Raw genomic sequence first — 20,057 nt, 5'->3', positions numbered from 1 at the left:
TTTGAACTGAGCTGTTTTGCCAACTCTTTCTCCTAGTGGCTGCTTAAGTTCCAACAACTGCTTCCTGTTGGGGCTTTAAGGAGCCCAGGCAGGCAGGCTAGGAGTGGCTTGAAGGGGAGGGAGAGTAGATGCCGGCGAAGCACACCTCAATGTGAGTGACATCAAGTTGGCAACACCCACCCAGTCACATGACCACCTAGCCCCACCCACAGTGATTAGGCAGATCGTATTAATGGTCCAGGAGATTTAAAATTATGAATTTAGTGGTTCCTGAGGTCCGAAAGGTTTGGGACCCCTGATCTAGTCCAACCCCACCCATTCCTGTCCAAGGAGGAGACCCTACACCATTTCCGATAGATGGCAGTCCAGTCTCTTCTTGAAAGCTTCCAGTGATGTGGCTTCTACAATTTCTGAAGACAAGCTGTGTGCTAGCTGTTCCATGGGTTGATTGACATTTTCATGGAAAAACATTTTTTGGGGGGTGGGGAGAGGACACACAAGAAAGTCCCATTTTCTTTTGGGACAGCCGTGACCTGGATGATTGAGAATCTCCGTAAAGATTTCTTTTACTTCAGTTTTTCAAACTTGAGGATTTTAAGGAGCGTAGGCTTCACATCTCAGGATTTCCCCAGCCGGGATTCATTCCTAGCTATCCTTTTTAAAAAAAAAAACGTCCCTTTGTTTTAAAGCAAAGTTTTTCAAACATGGAAACTTGAATAGGTGTGGACTTCAACTCCCAGAATTTCTCAGCCAGTAAAGCATCTTGAAGAAACACTCTAGCAAACCATTCCACACACACCCCCAACCCAGTGGTGGATTTCAAATTTATTTCGAACCTACTTTGTGGGTGTGGCCTCCTTTGTGGGAGTGGCTTGCCGGCCATGTGACCTGGTGGGCGTGGCTTGCTGGCCATGTGTTCTCTCTCTCTCTCTCTCTCTCTCTCTCTCTCTCTCTCTCTCTCTCTCTCTCTCTCTCCTTCCTTTTGTCTCTCTGTCCCTTTTTCCTTTTTTTTTCATCTCTCTCTCACTTTTTCTTTCTTTTTTCTTTTTTAATTTATTTATATCTTCCTTTCTTTCTCTTTCTCTCTGAGAGTCTGTGTGTGTGTGTGTGTGTGTGTGTGTGTGTGAGTGGTGGGTTTCAAAAAAATTTGGAACCTCTTTTGTAGGTGTGGCCTGCTTTCCGGGTCCACTGGTGGAACCTCTTCTAACCGGTTCGGTAGATTTGACGAACCGGTTCTACCAAACTGGTGCGAACTGGTAGGAACCCACCTCTGCCACCACCTCATTTTAAGGATCATCTTTTCTTTCTCCAAATGGCTTTTAGGAAAACATACTTGAAACTAGTTGGCAGAAGCAAATCGGGTTATTTTTCTTGTAGCTACCATGGTACTGAACTTAAAGTGAGCAACTATTCATGATTGGTTGAGTGCTCTACTGTGTGTATCTTTGCTCCAACACAGCAGTCATTTTATCACATTAAAAGTTATGGAGAGCATGGAATGGCATTGAAGGACAGAGGGAAGAAAAATGTGTATGTTACAACTTTAATTATACATACATTCAGCCACTGAATAATCAGGGTCTAAGTATGAGAGACCTTTGTCCTGGCATCACCCAGCCCTTTTCCACACCCTGAATTATCATGTTCTCTATTCATCATTGATCCAACCGAGACTATTCCAGGATGAAATCTCTCTGTGAACAGTGTCTTCCTCCTGTCTGCCGTCTCCATCCATCCATCCATCCACGTCCCCAGGAAAAGAAGTTAGCAGGGATTCCACCAGGACACTAAAGTGCTGAGGATTAGAAATAGGGAGAAGAAAGATGATGGAAGACAGTTTTTATTGGCCAACTGAAGTCCTGTAGAAAAAGGCACGGAAGCATCAGATTCTCCATGTCTTGTCCACAGATGGTTCGAAATGACCTTCCCCATAGAGATAGATGGATGGATGGATGGATGGATGGATGGATGGATGGATGGATGGATGGATGGATGGATGAATGAATGAATGAATGAATGATGGAATGATGGAATGATGGAATGATGGAATGATGGAATGATGGAATGATGGAATGATGGAACCCATCTTATGCAGAGTTGGGCAGAGTTTTTTTTATTTGAAGATGGAGGAATGGAATGGAGTGGAATGGAATAGAATAGAATAGAGAGTGGAGTGGAGTGGAGTGGAATGGAATGGAATGGAATGGAATAGAATAGAATAGAATAGAATAGAATAGAATAGAATGTGGAGTAGAATGGAATGGAATGGAATGGAATAGAATAGAATAGAATAGAATAGAATAGAATAGAATAGAATAGAATAGAATAGAATAGAATAGAATAGAATAGAATAGAATAGAATGTGGAGTGGAGTGGAATAGAATAGAATAGAATAGAGAGTGGAGTGGAGTGGAGTGGAGTGGAGTGGAGTGGAGTGGAATGGAATGGAATGGAATGGAATGGAATAGAATAGAATAGAATAGAATAGAATAGAATAGAATAGAATAGAATAGAATAGAATAGAATAGAATAGAATAGAATTCTTTATTGGCCAAGTGTGATTGGACACTCAATGAATTTCTCTTTGGTGCATATGCTCTCAGCGTACATAAAAATACATTAATCAAGAATCATAAGATGTAACCCTTAGTGATAGTCATAGGATACTTATAAGCAATCAAACAGTACTAGGAAACAAATAAAACAATGTAAATTGTAAAGATGCAAGCAACATGGTTATAGCCATAAGGGGGAAGAGATGGATACTAGAATGAGAAGAAGAATAGTAATACAGTCTTAGTAGATAATTTGACAGTGTTGTAGGGATTAGTTGTTTAGCAGAGTGATGGCATTCGGGGGGGGGGAACTGTCCTTGTGTCTGGTTGCACTCAAAGTGCACTCAAGCAGGAAGCCACCTACCGGGATCTAGCAAATTGCTCCTGTACTTCAAGAAAGGACCAGCTGAGATGATGGCTGATGGAGGTTTCCTTCCCAAAATCGCAGAGCCTGGAGAATGGCAGTTCTGCAACAGGGGAAATGAAATGTCATTTATCTCGCTCAAGAGAACTGTGTCAGCCTAATGGACCAGACTAAGAAATCAATGCCATACAGGTAGTCCTCGACTTACAACAGTTCATTTAGTGACTGCTCAAAGTTACAGTGGCCTGAAAAAAAGGTTTTTTTCCCACTCTTATGCCCATTGCAGCATCCCCATGGACATATGATTTACATTCAGATGCTTGACACGGGTTCATATTTATGACGGTTGCAGTGTCCCGGAGGGGGTCATGTGTTCTCCCTTTGGCAACAGGCAAAGTCAATGGGGAAGCCAGATTCACTTAACAACGGTGTTCCTTGTTTAACAACAGCCATGATTCACTTAACAAACGCGGCAAGGAAAGTTGTAAAATGGGGCCAAAGTCACTTAGCAAATGTCTCACTCAACAACGTAAATGTTGGGTTCCATTGTGGTGGTAAAGTTAAGGTGACCTCTATAGGTTAGGACTCCTGCCTCATGTTATGTCCCATGTGAACTAAGGAGGGACTTGGCTAAGTTGTTTTCTATTTCCTTGGTCCAGGCTCAAGACCCTCTTATCTCACCACTGCCCTGGTAGCAGCCCTTCCTCCTGTCCTTCAGAGCCAGAGAACGGAGCAACTTGCCACAGCCAACTTGCCTTGGCCAACTCATTGCAGTCAACTCGTTATGGCCAACGTGGTCCATGGCCAACTCGCCACTCTTTTGAGCCAATGTTTCTTCACCGCATTCCCCAGCTGAAATCCCACTCAGGAAGTATTCGCCCTACATCACTGTACTTGTTAAATAAATCATGAAGACCAGTGGTGGGATTCCAAACCTTTTCCCACTAGTTCTATGAGAGTGTGTTACACGCACGTCACACTCAAAGATTGCCCTCGGTGTCAGCACTGGTGAGCTGAGCTATTTTTCAATAGCAATAGCAATAGCAGTTAGACTTATATACCGCTTCATAGGGCTTTCAGCCCTCTCTAAGCGGTTTACAGAGTCAGCATATCGCCCCCACAGTCTGGGTCCTCATTTCACCCACCTTGGAAGGATGGAAGGCTGAGTTAACCCTGAGCCGGTGAGATTAGAACCGCTGAACTGCAGATAACAGTCAGCTGAAGTGGCTGCAGTACTGCACCCTAACCACTGCGCCACCTCGGTTCAACAAATCAGCTGAGCTAAAAAACAAGGGAATATAGGATAAGGGACTACAGGGGTAGGAGGGCGGGGCCAACCAGTGGTGGTATTTGCCGGTTCTGTGAACTACTCAAAATTTCCACTACCGGTTCACCTGAACCAGCTGAATATCACCTCTGATGAAGACCACAAGGCTCTTCTACAATGTCAAAGAGAAGACCTGATCTGCCGTTTCTCCTCCCTCTCTCACCAGGGTGCATTTGGCCATCCAGAAGTTGCAAAGGCGGATGCGACAGTGCAGGTACACTTCTTCAGAATCCGCGATGAAGGTGAAAACGCTGAAGGAGAAGCGTCCCAACAGAGATACTCCATCCTCCTCCACACGGACGGTGCCATCTTGAGGATTGGGACACCTGCAGAGGGGGAGGTAAGATCAGACAGAGGGATGAAAGTGGTTGGAAGGTACGATGAGATCAAAGATCACCTCCCTGTTTACCTGTGGCTCACCTTATCATTTATACAATGCAGCTAGTCCTCGACTTATGACCACAATTGAGCCCCAAATTTCAGTTGCTAAGTGAGACATTTGTTAAGTGAATTTTGCCCCAACTTGCGACCTTTCTTGCCCCAGTTATTAAATGAAGCACTGCAGTCAATAGGTTAGTAACCTGGTTAGACTGTGGGGGACGTTGCAACAGTCATAAGTCTGAAAAATAGTCATGTGACTATAACAGCTCTGAATGGCCACTAAATGAACTGTCGTAAGTCGAGGACTATTTGCATTCAGATTTATCTGTCAACCTAATGCCTTTAATAAAGTCTGTTTCTGTATTTTCAATCCAGGACTCATCAAATTCTGATGAATACATTGGCAAGAGCCATCACACCTGTGGAAAGCTCCTTCATCACAAAGGACCATCCTGTAACTTGATTACATCTACCTTATGTTTTACATGAATTCAACCATCTATCTCAAAGGCAACCGATGCTGTATTTCTTCAATTTTCTGTATTTCCTCTTCCCACAAATCTAAGACTTTGGGGTGACTTTGAATGGTTGATCCCACTAAGTAAAAGTGGGATCCCACCTGCTCTTTCAGAAGTTACTAAATGATCCTCACTATTGGAGATGCTAGTGGAAGGACGAGAAGCCCTCTCCATTCCAAAGTATCTGTTTCCTTCCAATTCCCATGAACAGCTTACTGGTTGGTGATGAGATCCCACCGAATGCTGGAGGAAGGATCTCTGCCCGGCGTGGCCCAGCACGAGGACAAGGTGACCACAAAGCGGGTGGGGTCAGCTCCCAAAATCTTGATGCCCACGTAGGCCCTGTGGTTGACCGTGAGCACAATAGGGCTCTGAGCAAACGGTTTGCTGTACTCTGGGTCTTGGTACAAGGTCATGATGGCCTGGTAGCGTCCTTGGCCGGAGGAGACGGTCATGTTAATGATGCTATCAAAGGAATACAACAGAAGAGAATTATCACGCTTTTTGTCCACGTTTTGGAGGAAGCATTAAGGAAATGCTCAGAAATAATTGGACAATATCACTTGTGTTGTAGGACAACACAAGTGATGGGAGAGAGAGAAGAAGAAGAAAATGGTTAAGAAAAAGCAGAATGAAGGGCTCGGTGAGACTGCAGCAGAGGTGGTTTCCTACCAGTTCGCACCAGTTCGGTAGAACCGGTTTGTCAAATCTACTGAACCGGTTAGAAGAGGTTCCACCAAAAAGCAGGCCACACCTACAGAAGAGGTTCCAAAAATTTTTGAAACCCACCACTGACACACACACACATACACACAGAGAGAGAAAGAGAAAGAAAGGAAGAAAGAAAAAAAGAAAAAAAGAAAGAAAAAGTGAGAGAGAGATGAAAGAAAAAAAGGAAAAAAGGGACAGACAAAAGGAAAGAAAGAAAGAAAGAAAGAAAGAAAGAAAGAAAGAAAGAAAGAAAGAAAGAAAGAAAGAAAGAAAGAAAGAAAGAAAACACATGGCCGGCAAGCCACTCCCACCAGGTCACATGGCTGGCAAGCCACACCCACAAATGAGGCCACACCCACAGAGTAGGTTCAAAAAAAATTTGAAACCCACCACTGGACTGCAGAGACCTTTGGTTAGATCCCATAAGGTTGGTTGAACAGTCCTATAACAATTCTAAAGAAATCTTCCCATCTGTAAATTGGTGTACAGGAATAAGGAGATCCTGGATCAAATTCTGAGTCTTCTTTAATGGATGCTTAGGAATAAGCTAAATGTCTGGGCTCAAAGCACTAAGTTTCCTTAAACTAAACTACCCTGGTGAAGCACAAATGCTGAAAACGAGGGACACGGTGGATCAGTGGCTGAGACGCTGAGCTTGTCCATCAGAAAGGTCGGCGGTTCGAATCCCTAGCGCCGCGTAACGGAGTGAGCTCCTGTTAATTGTCCCAGCTTCTGCCAACCTAGCAGTTCGAAAGCACATAAAAAATGCAAGTAGAAAAATAGAAACCACCTTTGGTGGGAAAGTGACAGCATTCCGTGCACCTTTGGCATTTAGTCATGCCGGCCAGATGACCACGGAGACGTCTTCAGACAGCGCTGGCTCTTCTGCTTTGAAACAGAGATGAGCACCGCCCCCTAGTCAGGAACGACTAGCACATATGTGCGAGGGGAACCTTCACCTTTTGCATGAAAACATGACCTGAATCTATTATGGACCAGGTATATGCAGAAAATGTGGTTACTGATCTTAGGATACACGGAACAATTGATGGTCCTTCAACACTTCATACAGCACTTAACCAGGTCAGTTATAAACCTGGTAGCTCCATTTATAGAACATACTAAGGCTTCACAGTGATTAGATCAGTGTTTCTCAACCTTGGCAACTTTAAGACATGTGGACCTCAGCTCCCAGAATTCGTCAACCTGTCATAGTCCACACTTCTTAAAGTTGTCAAAGTTGAGAAAACGTGGGTTTGACTTTTTGTAGTTCAGTGTAACTCAGATTATTTGATTAGATCATGATTCGATTTCTTGAGTAACCTTCAAATAGACTCACCATGTATCCAAGGAAGCAGGATCTGTGAACTCCAGCAATGTATTTTTATATCATTGTCATGCATTACAACTCACCGCATTACAGTGCATCAGTTTTTAATCCTATGTGCCACCTAGAGATGCCAGGCATCTGTGGTGGTTATGTCAATAACATAAATAATAGTAAGTAACGATGGTCTATTTTTTCCCCCCAGATTCCAAAAGAAAGGAATGGGCTATTTTTGAGGAAGATCTGCCACCCAGTGGTAGAGAAGGAAATTCTAACCACAACACGGAATGATCTGGAGATGTTATCTACTCAACATGGACATGTTGACTCTTCCTCTACTGGTCTCATTGCTATCAATATTTTTTTTCCAGTGCTGTGATCTGAAGCAGGGTGTATGGCTGGAGGCCACAGAAGAGAAACTAGACAGAAACATGAGTGTGAGGTGTGATAGGAAGGGAAAAAGAGGGGGGGAAATGTGGTGGGAAACAACCAATAAGATTCTTTTTTACAATACAATACAATACAATAGCAGAGTTGGAAGGGACCTTGGAGGTCTTCTAGTCCAACCCCCTGCCCAGGCAGGAAACCCTATACCGTTTCAGACAAATGGCTATCCAACATTTTCTTAAAGACTTCCAGTGCTGGTGCATTCACAACTTCTGGAGGCAAACTGTTCCACTGATTAATTGTCCTTACTGTCAAGAAATTTCTCCTCAATTCTAAGTTGCTTTTCTCCTTGATCAGTTTCCACCCATTGCTTCTTGTTCTACCCTCAGGTGCCTTGGAGAACAGCTTGACTCCCTCTTCTTTGTGGAGCCCCTGAGATATTGGAACACTGCTATCAAGTCTCCCCTAGTCCTTCTTTCTATTAAACTAGACATACCCAGTTCCTGCAACTGTTCTTCATATGTTTTAGTCTCCAGTCCTCTAATCATCTTTGTTGCTCTTCTCTGCACTCTTTCTAGAGTCTCCACATCTTTTCTACATCGTGGCGACCAAAACTGAATGCAGTATTCCAAGTGTGACCCTTAACAAGGCCTTATAAAGTGGTATTAACACTTCACGTGATCTTGATTCCATCCCTCTGTTGATGCAGCCTAGAACTGTGTTGGCTTTTTTGGCAGCTGCTGCACACTGCTGGCTCCTATTTAAATGTGAGATCCCTCTCACAGTTACTACACTGTGAGTACAGTGTACATGGAAGACAGCAGGGAAGTTGAACAAAAGGACACAAAAGTTAAACGTCTGGGGTTTTAATCAGGGAAAGAATGCAAGTATAATAGCTGCCCTGGGAAATTTGTCGAGCTGAACTCACTCGTGGATGGGATAAATGACGGATGCCATGGAGAGATTGATGTTTAGTGGGAAAGCACAGGAGAAGCGCAGGAAAAGAAACCGATCTCGGCTGATCATCCCACCGTAGGTGTTCTCCAGATGACCCTGCACCACGTTGGTGTAGATAGCATGGGTTGTATTCACCTACAAACAGCAGGAGGGGAAATGGAACAAATGAAACAAAACACAGACATTGCAAAAGAGGACAACTTCTTGTTGTAACAATATTATCTAGAGCAGGGATTGCTAACCTTTTCGTTGTCGAAAGCACGCACATGCCTACAACCTTAATGCACTATGCACACGACCCCCCATGCGTCCCTCCCCGACCCCCATGCATGCACCCCATCCCCCATGCATGCTTATGTGACCCGTCCACATGTGCACATGTCTCCCGCATGTGCCACCATGTGCAAGCGCAGCATAGATCCAAAAACCAGCTGGACGGTGGGAGGCACGTGCGCATGTGTGGTGGAGCTGGGCTGGGGTGACAGCTTGCGTACCTGCAGAGAGGGCTCTGCATGTCACCTGTGGCAGATATGCCATAGGTTCACTATCACAGATCTAGAATATGTCAGTCAAGCCGTATGCTCAGAAAACCAGATGAAAATGTACCGTTTTCCCATTTCAACGTTGAAGAACAGGCTCAAAACTGGAGGGAGTGTACCTTATTTTTTTTCATATTTTCCCCAATTAGCAATAGCAATAGCAGTTAGACTTATATACTGCTTCATAGGGCTTTCAGCCCATTCTCTCCATCCTTTATGGTTTTTTTTTAATACCACATTGTTCTGGATTCTGGAAATAATCTTGGTATCTTCCATGGTGAAGCTCAGCTTAGATATTGACCTTACCTGCAGGGGTGGGTTCCGGCAGTCACTGTTGCCGGTTCGCTTGCGGGCGCGCCGTGCGGGCACTTGATGTGCACTGCGCACACATGGGCAGTGCAATAAAAATTGTCCTGCGCATGCGCGGAAGCAAAAAACAAGATGGTGGTGCCTACAGCGCTTTCCAGAGAACCAGTTCGGGGGCGTGGCCAGCCTGCATTGCTGCTGGTTCCAGCGACGCAGCCCACCAAACCACTAGCGGTTCAGTTGAATGGGTCCAAACCTGTAGGAACCCACCACTGCTTACCTGTATGGCACATTGGGGATTCTGATTCACCTGCTTTGAGTTTTGTGAAAGCCTTGCCTGGAAGTCACCTTAACTGCCCTTCATCTTCTCCTTTTGACAGCGGGGTCTTCAAACTAAAGGAAGAACTATACTGGGGCCACCTCTCTGTTTCAGGTGCTACCTTGCTCTCCTTACCTCCATTTGGGTCCCACAGGTTTTCTGCACCGCGTCGAAGTGAAAGACGAGTCTGTCTCCCACCAAGGACCCCTTACAACTGTGGTCAGCCAAGTGGAGTCTCTCGGCAGGGAATCCGTCGGTGAAAAGAAGGCAGCGGGAGAGAGAGACTGTGCTTCCGCTGCTCGTGCAGGTCAGCTGGTAATCTGCGGAAAGGAATGATAGAAATGATATTTGGCTTAACAGAATAATAGAGTTGGAAGGGACCTTGAAGGTCTTCTAGTCCAACCCCCTACTTAGGCAGGAAACCCTACACCACTTCAGACAAATGGTTGTCCAATCTCTTCTTAACAACCTCCAGTGTCTGGAGGCAACTTCTGTTCCACTGATTAATTGTTCTCACTGTCAGGAAATTTCTCCTTAGTTCTAAGTTGCTTCTCTCCTTGGTTAGTTTCCATCTGTTTCTTCTTGTCCTACCCTCAGGTGCTCTGGAGAATAGCTTGACTCCCTCTTCTTTGTGGCAGCCCCTGAGATATTGGGACACTGCTACCATGTCACCCCATGCTCCTTCTTTTCATTAAACTAGACATACCCAGTTCCTGCAACCGTTCTTCAGTCAGAGATTTCGCTTAAGGATGATGATACAAATTTCTGAAATGAGGCACTTTGTTGAACCAAATGGCTACAACCAGGGTCAGTTGATTTCTTTTTCTAAATCGAACCTTTTCCTCATAGAATAATTAACTTTGCATTTCAGACAGAAATGTTTAGATGTTGTGAATGAAGCGGACACATTCCTTAGTCCCAGTACCAATAAAGAAGAATATTTGTTGGCCCAAGGGGTCGTTGGTGCTCTCTATGCATGGTTGTTTTCTTGCAGACGTTTCACTACCCAACTAGATAATATCATCAGTGCCCTTTGGGCTTCCTCTTTTTGTGGATACTGCCCCCTGCAGGCTCATTTGCTGCAGCAATAGCAATAGCAATAGCAATAGCAGTTAGACTTATATACCGCTTCATAGGGCTTTCAGTCCTCTCTAAGCGGTTTTACAGAGTCAGCATATCGCCCCCACAGTCTGGGTCCTCATTTCACCCACCTCGGAAGGATGGAAGGCTGAGTCAACCTTGAGCCGGTGAGATTAGAACCGCTGAACTGCAGATAACAGTCAGCTGAAGTGGCCTGCAGTACTGCACCCTAACCACTGTGCCACCTCGGCTCTTTGAACAGGAAACCAGTTTGTATTCAAAGACGAATAGTAGAAAAGGGGGGAGGGGAACGAAATCAGCTCAGGCTTTGGCTTACCGTAGTCAGCCCTTTCGGTGGGGCTGTAAGATTTATGGCAGAAGCAGCCCCATTTTCCTCCCCTTTCCCCACACCATTCATCGTCTCCACAAGCCAAGTCAAGGCAGGGGTCAGTGTCAGCTGCAGAAAGAACAAGAGGTTTACTAGCAACAGATTTGGCCCTCCTGATTTTCCTCTCCCCTATCTTGGATTAAGCAATGATGACAGTGATTCAGGGCATTTCAATAATCCCAAGGTTGTTTGTTGTAGCTCTCCAGAATCTTCATTAGGAATCAGATGTCAGGCCTGCAATTATATTCCTTTTAGAATTTTGGCCTGCCACACTTTCTCTTATTTCAATATGCTGTTTCATTAGTATAGTCGATGGGAGGGGGAAATAGACAGGAATAGGATTGTGGAATGTACTGTTTTTCATTCTTTACTAGAAGCCAAGGTCATCTTTTGTCTCCGCACTTTTACACCTGACCGTAAGCAGCTGGGTGTGGACGCCAGCGTGGAAGAAGAAGATTGGACCATGTGACAGATTGTGGGTGTGGGGACAAGATCATGAACTTTTAACTGGGTGGAATTCTGATGTCATTTCCAGAATTGGGATTAACACAGATGTGCTAAGATGTCTGCTTTATTAAATTGGAACTTTAAGGATCATTTTGCCTTGGACTCTGATTTAATTCTACATGATACTTGGAACGTTGACATCAGATTTGTCAGCCTAAAGGAGCCAATAAAGACATGACCTGTTGAAGATATCTGGGGGCAGAAAAACTGGAAGTGGATTTATGGAACGGACACTGAATTATTATATCCTGCCCTAAATGTTTCCCCTTGTGCTTAGTTTTCTTCCTTTTTCCCCCATCTTTTAGCTTCCTTCTCCATTTCTTTTTCTTCCTTACTCTATAATAGTTTGTAGGACTTTTTACCTCTTTTTATCACTTTTAATCATCAAAACCATAAAAAAGTGAAAGCTAGAATATTTCAGACATGTGATGCCACACCCGGAAAAATACGACATACTTCACTTAATCCCCCAGGGAAAGATCGAAGGCAAATGAGGTCCAGGCAGAAGAAGAACATTGTGGCTTCAAAATCTAAGGGATTGGTTTGGACAAAACTCAGCAGCGCTTTTTTGTGCGCTGTTGATAAAAATAAGATCGACAGCATGATTGCCAATGTCCGACAATGGATATGGAAGGAGGAGGAGGAGGAAGAAGAAGAGGAGGAGGGGGAGGAAGAAGAAGAAGAAGAAGAAGAAGAAGAAGAAGAAGAAGAAGAAGAAGAAGAAGAAGAAGGATGAAGATGATAACCTTTAGTAAAATTATTTATATATACATTAAAAAGAGATCCTCCAAAATTTGTTAGACAATAGAGAGATGGACACTCACGGCATTGAACGGAAGCCCTCCATCCTGGGATCTGAATTCCCTCAAGGAGGCACGTTTCCTCATAAGCTGCAAGGCCGATGCACAGCACGTTGTTATGCCTCCCGTAGTGGCATAAATCATACAGGCAGGCCAAATAAAACGGGGAAGGATCCACGTGCCAGTAGCACTTGGCAAAAGGTCCCGTTTGGTTGACCAAAATCCCACAGAGCTGTTCGTATTCCCATGGGTTTTCACAGGGCTCCGGGGTGGAATTGTCATCCAAACACCTTAATAAAACAACAACAACAACAAAGCAAGAGGTCTTGCTTTTGTTAGAAGCTCCAAAGCAAAATGTAAACAAATACAAGAAGGAGCTTTGAGGACGTGTGGACGTCAACTCTCAGAATTTTTCAACCAGGGGAAGTTGTGGAAGTCCGCACAACTTCAAGATGCCAAGGTTGAGCAACGCAACTCTAGCAAATGCAGGAAACGAAGCAACGACGTTTTATCAGACATGTCGTTGATTCCAATGGTGGTGCGTTATTAGCAATAGCATAAAATGTATTCCTAGCACAATAAATACACACAAAAGTCAACATCACAATCTAGTAATACATCCGTAATGCCATCAAGCTGTGGCAGGATTTCTTTCATACACAGGTGTGCATCTATTTGCACCTATTTTGGAATGTCTAATGGCTTTGATGCCACTGGACTCAACGAAGCAGAGAGGCTTCACATGGCATCTTTGAATCTTTTCTTACCCTTCTGGGCTGGTCTCGGTTTTCCAGGCATTGCCAAAATGCAAATCGTTCTGGGCTCTGCTTCCATCAGGCAACACCTTATCATCCTCTGGAATACTGTTAAAATTCCCACACATCCCGCACAGCTTCTGCTGGTACTCCGGTCCCACTTTGATGAACAGAGTGTGTTGGCCATTGTAATGGATTTCTACATTTGCTGCTAATTTTACAATCACCATGTTTTTTATCTTGGAAATGAAGCCTGTGAGTTCCAAGGTATAGGGAAGTTCCACAATTTCCTGGTTGACCTGAAAAAAGGAAAGTAGAATTAGAGAAGTGAACTGGCTAGGTCATGTCTAAATTACGAATGTGGAAGTCAGTGGCAATTTTTTTATTACCCCTTTCCTATAATGTTGGAATTTGGGAGTCATTCATTAAAGCTGAAGGGTGGAAATTTTAGGAGATGAAAGTATTCATTCACAATGCAGTGACAGCTGTATTTTGCTAATCTGAAGATTATCAACTCTGATTGTGTTTTATGCAGGAGAAATTCGGTTGACAATCCATTGGCTCAGTGGTGATTGGAGACTTAAACACATAAGGGGATATTGCTCCCGCCACCTTGAGTCTGGAAGCAGTTCCATAGGTGGAAGGCATACACCTTTTGGTGAGGTACTGACGTTTAGTACTGTAAGGAGCCCCGGACCGCTCCTAAGTGAAGGAGTGGAATGTCTGCCAGTTTGAAGTGAGGTAATGGAATGTGAGGCAACTGGCAGTTGGAACAGAGTTCTTTTCAGGTGGGGAGGGGGAGTAGAACTCCTTAGCATCAGATTCAGAGTGTGTTAATTATTGCACAAGAAATACTAATGATCTGCTTGTCTCTCCACTCTTCCAAACGCGTCAGGAAGTCCCGCCTTCAGAATCCTACAATAGAAATCTTGAGCCTCCGAAACAGAGTTAAGACGAAATCTTTGATTCTCAAATGTAACCGTGATACCGGCAGGGGCCTCCCATCTGTATCGAATCTGTTGGCTCCTAAGCTCCTTAGTTAAAAAGGCGTAATCCCTTCTTGCTTTCAGCATCTGAGAAGGAATATCTTTAAAAACAATCAGGTCTTGGCCGTCAACTCGGAGACTGTTATTATGAAACTTTTGCACAATCGCATTTCTAGATTCTTTTGTAGAGAAATGTATAATTATGTCCCTCGGGAGCTGTCGCTGTTCCGCTATCAATGAGTTCTGGCGATAAATTTTCCGAATCTGCCAATCAAAGTTAAGTCCCGGGCTTCCCAGCGCATGGCTGAAGGCTTCAGCAAAGGTCTGTTTCAAATTCTCTTGCTCCTTTTCACGGAATCCTCTGACTCTTACCGCAGATGCCTTCCTATTAAAATTTATCATCATAAGCTGTTTCTCATTGTCTCTAATTTTCTGTTGTAAAATTTCAATATTGGTAGTCAAATTAAAGTTAGCCTTCTCCAGACTTTCCAATTTGTTTTCTATTTCAGCAGAGTAATCTGACAGGGCAGACACAGCTGCAAACGTATTCGCCTTCATTTGATTAACTTTAGATTTTAAATCATCATATAATTCCAATACAAATTCCCTGATTTCTTTCTTAAAAGCGTTAAGCATTTTAAGGAGATATTCCTGTGTTAAAAGTTCCCCAGCAGAAGGCACAGGAGACAAAGGCTGTGTTTCCAATGAAGATTCTTTAAATTCTTTTGTAGCAAGACGCTTCTTTGACTTGGGTGGCATAATAAATAAGCAAGTAAGCAGAGCTTCGCTCCCCTCTATTTCCAAAGAAGAAAAATTTATTTTGTTAAGGAGCAGTCTGCAGGAAGATAACACCGGCTAAGTACATCAATCATCCACGGAGAGAAATCGCCATTTTGAGGTCTATTTAGACAAAGAAGTCTCTAAGACGAATGGTGCTGGTATTTACGATAGTAATAAAAACATAAATCTCACAGGGGTGGGACCCGCCCGTATCAATTCTAGCTTGAAAAAACTTTGTCTTGTCCTGGGGGGGGCTAGCCTGTCTGGGGCTGCCAAAAAAAAAGGCAGCTGAGAAGAAATGGCTGGAGATAAAAGCTCCGCTTCGGCCGGATCTAATCTCTTTCCACAGCCATAAAAGAAAAAAGGCTGTGGCTTACGATTAGATCCTAACCTACGGGGCTATCCTCCCTGCCCCTTTCTTAGCCAAAAAGGGGTGCTATCTATGATCTTATTTAGATATACAGACCAGATCTCTGAGGAGCTCGGTGGAGCTCTCCTCGGCAACAGGCCACGCCCCCCGGAAGAGTGGAGAGACAAGCGGAAGGAGAAGCCGAGCGGCTGGCCATGTGGTTGCAAGATGGAGGGGGTAGCCCCTCCTCCCTCGGAGAAGTAGAAAAACGGAGATCGAGAATTTAGACATTTCAAAATGCTTGAGGAAAAAGAATGCGGAATGATTTAGGGTGTTTAAACTTTGTTAGAAGGGACTACTTTAAAATAGAAGGATAACTGATTCTTGCTGAAAGTATTATTTGAATATGTGGAATGATCCATGTTATTTAATTTTTATATGAAGGGAAAGTTGGTTGAAATTGCTCTGAATTACATTTTAAACAAATGCTAGTATAAATTTGATAGTGGTAAATATCAGACAAGTAAGGGATGAGGGTAAAATGCATGTGGAATGAACTACGTTATTTGAGGTAAACATTAGACAAGCAAGGGATGAGGGTAAAACTTATGTTGTTTAAAGCTTATTAGAACAGAAAGTCGGTTGGGATTATTTTAAGATAATGTGTAAAAAGAATGCTGAATGATTTATGTTGTTTCAACTTTGTTAGAAGGGACTATTTTAAAATAGAAGGTTAACTGACTCTTGCTGAAAGTATTCGAATATGTGGAATGACCCATGCTATTTAATTTTTATTTGAAGGGAAAAACTTCAGACAAGTAAGGGAAAAGGGTAAAACGCATGTGGAATGAATTACGTTATTTAAATCCTATTAGAAGAGGAAGTTGGTTGGAATTATCTTAAGATAGAAATTGATTTCTGTGTAAAGTAATATCTGATTTACGCTGCTTAATTTTACTAAGAAGGGGAAGCTTGGCTAGATTATTTAGATTTACTGTTTGAAAAGGGGGTAAAGAAAGATCATTCATCCTGTGTAAAATTTTACCAGAAGGGAAAGTTTGATTCTGTAAAGTTATATTTGAATATATGGCATGAACCACGTTGCTTAAATTTTATCGGAAGGGATCATAAGGTTTAGGAAGAGGAACGGGAGAACCTACAGAAGGTTGGGGTAAATAGCAAAGAAGTAAGAGACGAGAATAAAATATAGATAGAATGATTTATACTATTTAAACATAGATAAAGATGGGGGGCTGAGATCAACACAAAGAGTGGTTTCTTTTTTTTTTTTCCTTTTCTTTTTTCTTTTTTCCCCTTTTTTCTTTCTCTGTTTTTTCTCTGTTTTTTCTTTCTTTTGATATATTATTTTTTTATTTTTTATTTTATTTTTTAATCCATATGTACACAAGATATTATAGACAGAAGGTAGCGCCAGGTGTGGGCCCTGGGAAGTTGGGAGGATTAGAGATGGGGATTTGTGGGGGGGTGGGGTGGGGGGGTGTTAACATAGCCTTAATAAGAACAAGAATGTATTTATATACGGTGGTTCTTTTTTTTTTTTTTTTTCCTTTTTTTTTCCTTGGTTCATTTTACATTTATCAGATCAAACAACACTCGAATAAAGGCATACACCAAGGAGGGAGGTAGAGGGAAGGAAGAGGGAGGAGTAAGGAAGGAGTAAGGGGAATGTAAGGAGTAAGGGGAATGTAAGGAGGGTGTCTGGGGAGTAAGGGGAGAAGGAAGGTTTGAGGGGAAAGGGAAGTAGGAGGGGAGTGTTAGAGGGAGAAAGGAAAGTTGGAGGGGGTAGATGGGGTGTATGGAGGATGGAAGGGTTAGGTGGGGTTGTGAATGATGAGTTGTGTTTCCTTTTTATCTGTTCGTTTTATTCCCTTTTTCTTTTCTTTTTTTTTCTTTTCTTATAGTGAATACCCTGTATATAAATGATTGCAAATGGAATGTGAAAATTGAATAAAATATATTAAAAAAAAAAAAAAAGAAATACTAATGATCTGATGGTCATTTCAAAAAAAATCCTTTCTTAGCGAGCACCTAGAAGTCCAGAGGAATGTAAGTGCCAAATTTCAAGTTTGTAGGCTTTATAATTCTGGAGATTTCGTGATGAGTGAGTGGTAGTTGCCTTTTATATACTGTATATAGATTAAATGAATTAGTGAAGAAAAAGGCCATTAATGGTCATATACGAGGTGGCGCAGTGGTTAAATGCAGCACTGCAGGCTACTTCAGCTGACTGCAGTTCTGCAGTTTGGCTGTTCAAATCTCACCGGCTCAGGGTTGACTCAGCCTTCCATCCTTCCGAGGTGGGTAAAATGAGGACCCGGATTGTTGTTGGGGGCAATATGCTGACCCTGTAAACCGCTTAGAGAGGGCTGAAAGCCCTATGAAGCGGTATATAAGTCTAACTGCTATTGCTATTGCTATTGCTATTGCTATTGCTATTGCTATTGCTATTGCTATTGCTATTGCTATTGCTATACCAGCCCTAAATTCAAAGACAACTTGTGTCTAAATATCACTTTCTGGGGAATATAAACAGGACAGCAACAGACTTCCAACAGACATCTGAAGAGCCGCAGTGGTGCAGTGGTTAGAGTGCAGTACTTCTGCTGACAGCCAATTGCCAGCAGTTTGGCAGTTCGATTCTCACCGGGCTCAAGGTTGACTGAGCCTTCCACCATTCCAAGGTGGGTCAAACGTGGACCCAGATTGTTGGGGGCAAGAGGCTGACTGTAAACTGCTCATAGAGGGCTGTAAAGCACTGTGAAGCAGTATATAAGTCTAAGTGCTATTACTATCTAGTAGACATCAGAGAAGAGAATGCTGGACTAGATGGCCCATTGACCTATTCTAGTGAGAACCAGAAGATATGGTGATCTAGGACTAGGATTCTAACATTAATTTGTGTGAACTCTGGCTACTAATTGGAGAAGTTACTCACCTACCATATGAGGAGAACTTTCTTCATGAAAAGATAAATGTTAATAACTTTCAACCATCTCTTCGATGTTCAAAAATATCCCTGGAATGGGTCTTTGGCAGAGCAGAAAAGCACAAAAGCAACTGTGATGTAGCAATCACATACAGCAATATTCCACGTACCTCTACAATACGGCCACTCCTTAAGACAATATGAAAGCTTAGCGTGCCGCTCTTCAGCATGATTTCCACTTGAGTTACGAAAGACACCCGAGCGTTTCCCCGACGCTGATTCTGTGCCACAACCCGGTAGAAGAACGGAGAGGAGGCGTTGCAAAGCTTTGAGATCTCGTAGGCACAGGTGCCTTGGAAATGTGCCACCGACCCATCAAAAGTGACGTAATGAGGGTCCCCAGTCACTGTGCAGGTTCCCCAGGGGGAGTGACAGCCTACTTTCCCATCCTTCACGGTACATATCTGTCCAGGATTACAACTGGCAGCAATGCAGCGGAAATCAGAGGGGCCGTAACAACTGCACTGCTCGTGGCAACCAGGTAGCCAGACCCGGTCCCCAATCTGCAAAGAAATGTTAACAATGAAGTTCATCGGATCAAGATCAAGTGAGGTACTGATACAACTCTATAAAGCCTTAGTAAGACCACACCTTACTAATACTGCATCCAGTTTTGGTCACCACACTATAAAAAAGATGTGGAGACCAATAGAAAGAGTGCAGAGAAGAGCAAGCAAGATGATGAGGGGACTAGAGACTAAAACATACGATGAACAGTTGCAGGAAATGGGCGTGGCTGGTCTAGTGAAGAGAAGGACCTGGGGAGACATGATAGCAGTGTCCCAATATTTGAGGGGCTGCCACAGAGAGGAGTGGGGGTCAAGCTATTTTCCAAAGCACCTGAAAGCCACACAAGGAATAATGGATGGAAACTGACCAAGGAAAGATTCAACCTAGAAATAAGGAGGAACTTTCTGACAGTGAGAACAATCAACCGATGGAACTGAAGTTGCCTTCAGAAGTTGTGGGAGCTTCATCACTGGAAGCTTTCAAGAAGAGACTGGACTGCCATCTGTCAGAAATGGTGTAGGGTCTCCTGCTTGGGTGGGGTGGGATTGGACTAGATGACCTACAACAGTGATGGTTAAACTTTTTGTCTTCATGCGCCGAAATCGTGTGAGCATGTGGCCACACCCATAATGCAATGCACCTGCCCCCCTGCATGTGTGTGCACAACCCCCCCTATGCTCCCCCCCCCATGCCACATCCCCCCTGCAACGCATTTTGGGCCTAGCAGGCCTCCCTGAAGCCTCCTGAAACAGAAAATGAGGCGCCCCTACGAAACCCCCGCCCATGCGTGCAAGACCCCCCCTGCCCCCACACATGCACGCGAGACATCCCCCCACATGTAGTCACATGTGTCTCCCACATGTGCGGCAGAGACTTGAAAATCAGCTGGCCTGTGAGGCGCTCAGGCATGAGCACTGGAGCTGTTCACCATCCTGGACCTACAAGGTTCCTTCCAACTCTGTTAATCTGTTAATGGGTTATGAAGTCCAAGCAACATCTGTCAACACAACTCCTTGGTATCATGCAACATGCTCAGGCCTGAGCTAAACTGCCCATTTTGATACCCCTCCACAAATGTCCCCTAAAAATGTTCTCTGGAGAAATTCTAAAGATGTTTTCGCCCTTAACTCTGAATCGTGATTGCTCTTTGCCCTTATTGAGTTAAAATGTGAAGGATGGCTTTGATCTTCTTAACTGTAAATGG

General features: G+C 43.6%; 1 protein-coding gene across 1 annotated transcript; it reads right to left on the bottom strand.

Moving 5' to 3' along the window:
• Nucleotides 1–1,764: 1,764 nt before the first annotated feature.
• On the bottom strand, nt 1,765–18,876 carry LOC148043042 (alpha-tectorin-like). The gene is made up of 10 exons (XM_087728010.1): nt 18,454–18,876; nt 13,234–13,520; nt 12,491–12,756; nt 11,109–11,228; nt 9,827–10,011; nt 8,499–8,662; nt 5,362–5,610; nt 4,410–4,572; nt 2,920–3,022; nt 1,765–1,859 (listed from the first exon to the last, which is right to left on the bottom strand). The coding sequence occupies exons 1-10, from the start codon at nt 18,874–18,876 to the stop codon at nt 1,765–1,767; spliced, it is 2,055 nt and encodes a 684-aa protein (XP_087584136.1).
• Nucleotides 18,877–20,057: the final 1,181 nt, after the last annotated feature.

The sequence above is a fragment of the Thamnophis sirtalis genome, unplaced genomic scaffold (assembly GCF_051295495.1).
Source record: "Thamnophis sirtalis isolate CommonGarterSnake01/CBP01778 unplaced genomic scaffold, rThaSir2_p1.2 scaffold_13, whole genome shotgun sequence".
Lineage (NCBI taxonomy): Eukaryota > Metazoa > Chordata > Lepidosauria > Squamata > Natricidae > Thamnophis > Thamnophis sirtalis.
The sequence above is the reverse complement of the archived record's forward strand: the minus strand, read 5'-3'. Positions and strand labels throughout refer to the sequence as shown.